The sequence below is a fragment of the Parus major genome, chromosome 26, assembly GCF_001522545.3.
Source record: "Parus major isolate Abel chromosome 26, Parus_major1.1, whole genome shotgun sequence".
Classification (NCBI taxonomy): domain Eukaryota; kingdom Metazoa; phylum Chordata; class Aves; order Passeriformes; family Paridae; genus Parus; species Parus major.
This window is the reverse complement of record NC_031795.1, coordinates 802,390-807,917: the sequence shown is the minus strand read 5'-3', so window position 1 is coordinate 807,917 and position 5,528 is coordinate 802,390. Positions and strand designations below refer to the sequence as shown.

The 5,528-nt window shown below is 52.0% G+C and overlaps 1 protein-coding gene across 3 annotated transcripts in view; it reads right to left on the bottom strand.

Annotated features, from left to right (window-relative positions):
• Positions 1-516: 516 nt before the first annotated feature.
• The window catches only part of LOC117243656 (protein phosphatase 1 regulatory subunit 12B-like), a 31,244-nt gene continuing 26,232 nt past the window's right edge, over positions 517-5,528 (bottom strand). For 2 of the 3 annotated variants that reach the window (XM_033519951.1, XM_015650656.3), the window contains exon 7: positions 517-3,635. In XM_033519951.1, the coding sequence (XP_033375842.1) occupies positions 3,549-3,635 (87 nt within the window). In that variant the 3' untranslated portion in view covers positions 517-3,548. The remainder of the gene's footprint in view (positions 3,636-5,528) is intronic. The other variant, XM_033519950.1, reaches the window with a different exon arrangement.

Genomic DNA, 5,528 nt, shown 5'->3' with positions numbered 1-5,528 from the left:
GGAACACTCAGCTGGAACAGCAGGGATGAGCTGAGATCCCGGCCCGGTGGCTGAGGTGGATCAGCAGCTCCATGGCTCTGCCACGTCCCAGGCCCACAGATGAAGAGGGAGGAAGGAGAAGAAGCAGCAGCAGCTCTGGGTGATGGTGAATTCCCTTCTCCAAACCACGACAGCTCCCAGCAGTGTCCTGCTCTGAAGCTGAGGAAAGCAGCCCAGCCCCAGCTGCCCCTGCCCTCCCCTTCTCCTGCCCCCCTTCCCCTCTGGGCTGAACTCTTTGTGTTTCTCGAGCACCCACCAAGTTCCAGCAGTCAGATTTCTCTCACCACGAGGTGAGACAGAACAAAAGGAAGGACACTTAACCCCCAACACCCTGAAAAGGCACCTGTGTTGCAGCTGCAGAACTTTTGTGCTTTTATGGATGATGAATATGGTCAAGCTAGGAGAATTTTGTGAGAAACAGAGACTTTTAACACAAACAAACTTGGAATTCCAGAAAGATGGAAGCAAAGTCAAAGCTTCTATTTTATCAACTCTTATTTTATTCATTTATAAATACTGTTGTGTTTACAAGCATCATAGCTGTGAATATTATTCCCAAACTTTCAAACACATAATACTTATAATACTATATAACAACAACCAGTAAAACAAATCATTCATCTCAGGGTTTGAAAGGCCACTCAAAGGTTGCATAAAAATACATTCTCTCCCCATCTCGTCAGCCAGTCCTGCTTCTCCAAGGAGTTTATTTACAAAGAGCCATCACCAAACTTGGAGCCACAACAGGTGGGTTCACCCCAAGCAATAAAAATTAACTCACCCCAAGCAATTGCTCAGAAAAAAAATCTCACGTTCCCCAAGGGAGACCACGTCTGGCAAATGCTCTGATTCCAAGAGGGATCAATTTTAAAACCTATTTGCTCTGCACCCTGTCCCAAGCACAGGGTTTGAGGTGTCCTGTGTGTCACCTCCTCAGTGCACTGGTTATGTCAGGCATGAAGTGAGACAAAAGAAAATCCATTCTCAAGAATTTGGTTTGCAGTTGGGACGTCACGAGGAGACGCTTTGGCTGCTCAGGGACACTGAGCTGTGGGGCCCAGGGCTCGGGAGGATCCAGTGCTAAGCAGACACTTCAGCTGAAGTGGTTTGGCTTTGCAAGGTGCCACTCAGAAGAAGGAGCCTCCCACAGCCTTCCCACCCTGATCCTTGGGAAAAAGCACAGTGAGTGTCCTGGTAGGAAGGGGCAAAACATCAGTGTGGGATGGATTTGTCAGATTGGGCTGAACCCTCTCCCTAAAACAGACACCAGGCTTGCTGCTGCCAGGAACCTCCTGTGAGAAGAACAGGATCTTTACTCCAAACTCTCCTCCTCCTCCTGCCCAGCTGGGGAGCGTCTCCTCCTCCACGTGGCACAGAAGGGACCAGGCTCCTGATCCCCGATCTCCTGAGCAGAGCCAGAGCCAGAGCCAGAGGGAGGAGTGGGTCACCAAGAGAGAAAACATCAAGAACAGCAAAAGTACTCACATGAAGAGTGCACCAAGAGGGAACAGCGTGCAGGGGAAGCATTGACTGGATCTCAAGACTTAAAGCTGTTAAATAGAGCAAGGTTAAAATCAAGGAATATAAAAAGGATGCCTGGCTTAGGCAGTGCTCTGCAGAAACCCTGATGCCTTTACCAGCTTTGGTCTCTTCCTCCCAAAGCTCAGCAGCAGAGGAAGGGCCTCAGAAATGATGCCTCAGCTGCACAAATGGCTCCACCAGCTGAAGAGCAACTTGTGGTCAGAGCTGCCTGGGGAAAACTGGAAGCTCCAGGAAGAGCAAGAGAGGTGGAAACAGGCAGGACAGGGAGGGGAAGGGGGGAAAATGGAGAATTAGAGGGAAAAAAAAAACAAACAAGGAGAGCAAACCCCAGGGAGAAGAAAACAGAGATGCTTTCTGAGGCAATAAGCAGCAGAAGGTTTGAAAAAGCCCAGGATTGCCTGACAGAGTTAAGTTTTACCCTGTTGAGCAAGCTCAAGTATTCTGCTCATGTTCAAGTATCTCATCTCTCTGGCAGTGGAGAGTCCCCCCAGCCAGAGCCAGCAGAGCTGCTCAGGAACGTGGTAGAGCTGCTCCATGGCCACCTCCAGGTTCAGTGACCAAGAACTGCTGCCCTTGGCCAGAGCCTGGGGAGCTGAAGGACAAAGGGGATTAAAGGACAGATATGGAAGGATTTAAATGGGAAAATGTTTTGGATCCAGCAGGATGTCTATGGGAGGGGAGATATTGTTTGAGAGGAGTCTGTTAATGGGAAGCTCAACAGACCTGATGATGTCCCACAGCACGGAGAGAGAAGCCAATGTAAAAATGCCCATGGCAGAGAACAATTCCAAACTGTTCAGAGTGCATGTAAGGTTAAAGAGGAGCATTTCTGGAGGTTTCCTTCAAGACCAAAACTTATCACAAGTTTTTAACAGGTCAGAATAATTTCATCATGGTGATTCAGTCACCAGCAGCTCCTTGTCCCTCTGACACACCCTGACCTTTCCAAGGTGTGGGGGACAGGATGCTGCCATTCTCCCTCTACAAATCCTGCTTCAAATCAAACAGGGAGACCCAAAGTACCAGACCAGGCTCTGCCATGGGGCTTTGCCTGCAGGGAGGCAGCAGGAAATGTCCCAGATGGCTCTTGGGAAGGGGAGGCTGGCTTCTGGCATGGGCACAGTTCCCTGAAAGGTGATTTATGCTCACACACAGGTGAGAGCAGCAGAAGACCTGTAGGGTTCAAATTTGTCCTTCAGCAAGCTCAGCAAGTGCCTGGGATGTATCCTGTCCCAGGAACAAGAGTCCAGTTGGCAACTGGATGCTCCCAACCACAGAGACAGGAGCCCTGGAAGGACACAACGTGACACAGGATCAGCCAGGGGTAAAGGGAGGGTGAGGGATGAGGGTCTGACACCGAGTGTCAGCACTGATGTTACTGAACAAGTTCAAAATCTTAAACAGAAGACTCAGTCTAGTGGGGCAAGAGGAGAAGGTCTCTGCAAAAGAGCTCATCAGCCTGTGACAAACATGAGCTCTGGTGGCTTTAAAAGCATCACATTGAACCAGAGTCCCACGTCTCAGTGGGCTGATGCACATCCCCAGAGTCCCAGCCCATGTTCACATTTCCCACCTGCAAAGGGCCTGGATATGCTGGGCTAAGTTCTTCAGATGTCACATTTTACAGCAAGAGCTTCCCACCCCAGGTCCAAGTCCAAAACCAAACACTGAGCTTCTGGAAGAAGTTTTGGCAGCTCAAACCCAGTCCTCACATTTCTCCCTTGAATAAAATGTCCGAGATACCACAACATGCATAAATTAAAAAAACAAAAATGGCAGGGGGTGTTTTGGGGGGGAATTGGGGTGAAAAGGGAATGTACAGCAATGGGCAGGGCAAGGCAGGTGTGACATTGATCCCAGGGCTGAAACGTTTGCTGTACGTGACGGGAAGGAAAGGGAAGGGCTCGGTGCTGGGGTTGGCAGCTGGTGTAGGACACCCCTCCTTGTCCTGCCTTTGCTCAGGATTCCTATTTGGAGAGTTTGCTGATGACACGAATAAGGGCTCCGTTCTCATCCTTCAGCCTTTGGTTGTCTGACTTCAGCTCTGTCAAAATCTGCAGAGAGACAAAGACAAGGCAGGATCAGAGGGGCTCGGGGGGCAGAGGGGACATGGCACCCCCTCCACCCAGCACAGTTCCAGGGCTCTGCAGCACCTCCAGAGCTTTGAGAAGCTGCCTGCCAGGCAAGAGGGGTGAGAGGGGCCTCGAGCACAGCGCTGAGCCAGGGAGGGAGCCCCTGGTGCAAAGCAAGGCCACAGCCCCAGCAGCAGCTCAGCACCAGGCTGGCAGGGCAGGAACCATTTCTGGGTTCTTTCACCCCAAACCTGTGCCCAGAGGCTGAATACAGCCCCACCAGACAACAGCAAAGCTGCTTTTCCTGATATGCTTTTTCCATTTTGCCAGAAGGGAAACCAAAGGTCTGCAATCTTCATTTGGGACTGCACCTTGCCAGATTATCTTTAGAATACCCCCAAATCTCCTTGGGACCCCACAGATGTGTAACACAGTCACAGGTGCCAAGGCCAGAGGACTGGTAGAACACAGTGACAACTGGGGATACCTCCTGGGTGCTCAAAGTGAGGTTGCAGCACAGACAAAACCCTTTGGAAACAGAAGAAAGAGCTTCCACAGGTCCCTTCCAGCATTTCCCACTGGCACAAACCCTGCTGACTCCCTGTGCTGCAGGGAGTGACCTCCTGTGGGCTGTTCCAGCTGCTGGGCACCAGGAGACCCCCTGCTCCTGTCTGGGGTGTGACACACAAGGGGTCACTCCCACCACGGGTGATCACAGGGGCACCCAGGGTGGGATCACACACATGGTACCTGTGTGAGCTCCATTTCTGCCTGCCAAGGAGCATCTTGGAGGAATTCCCTCCAATTAAAATTCTGCACTGAATCTCCTCCTAAGCTGCTCTGAGCACAGTGTTCTGCCACCCTCCCCCTGCAGTCCCTCCATGGTCACCAGCTCTGAGTGTGGGCAGCTCCTGGAGCAGAACCAGCTCCCAGCAGAGCAATTCCCTGCCCTGGCTGGGCCCCAACAGACCCAGCTCCATCCCTGGTGGTGGATGTTTCAGGTGGGAGGAGGGATGTTGTGGAAAGGGTAAATCCTTGTGCTGGGTTGGCCAGTGATGCTGAGTGTGCCTCCCTGGACCCAGTGCTGGTGTGTCACCATGGCTGGGCTGTCACCACAACAGCACAATGGCTCCTTGTGCCATTCCTCATGGCCAAAGAAGAGGAATCACCATCACCAAAGTGATCAGGAGCTCACAGACACAGCAGAGCCCCCTGCACTCCTCTGTTTCCTCCTGAGCTTCGCCTGCTGGTGCCTCCCAGCTCATCCCAGGCAGTCCTGTCAGGCCCCTGTCTCTGCCTGGGGCAGCTCTGCAGTGCCCATTGCTGGGATAAAGGACATGTGAGGTCCTGACACTTGTTTTGGTAGTGAGAATGTGTCACAGGTTCCCAGGAACTCCAGCAGAGAGAACACCCCAGTGCCAGGGCTCAGCTGGAGCCTGGCTGGGCTCTGCCTCACAGGGGGATTTGTGTGACCTGTGTCCCTTATCTGAAACTGAAGGAGTGTGAGAACATGTGGAATAAATGCCTCTGGACACGTTTCCTGCTCATAACCTCGCTCCACCAGTGCCCAGAGAGGCTTCCTGAAAGCTACACATCAGCCTCACACAACACAAGGTGAGGGTGCTCCTCCCTTCCAGGGAAATCAGCCTCAGGTCAGGTGAAATGAAGCCCAGGGGAACAGGCTGGAAGGGCTGGAAGTTTCCAGAACATTTACAGATGTCCCACAGGAATGGTGACGTGGCCCAGCCCAGGGAATGGCAGGGCTGAGTTACCTGGGACACCTGGGCTCCTCAGAAATAATGTGGGCTCAGGAAAATGAGATTGACTGGAAAGAGCAGGTACATCTGGCAGAGCTTAAACCAGTACATCACTGGT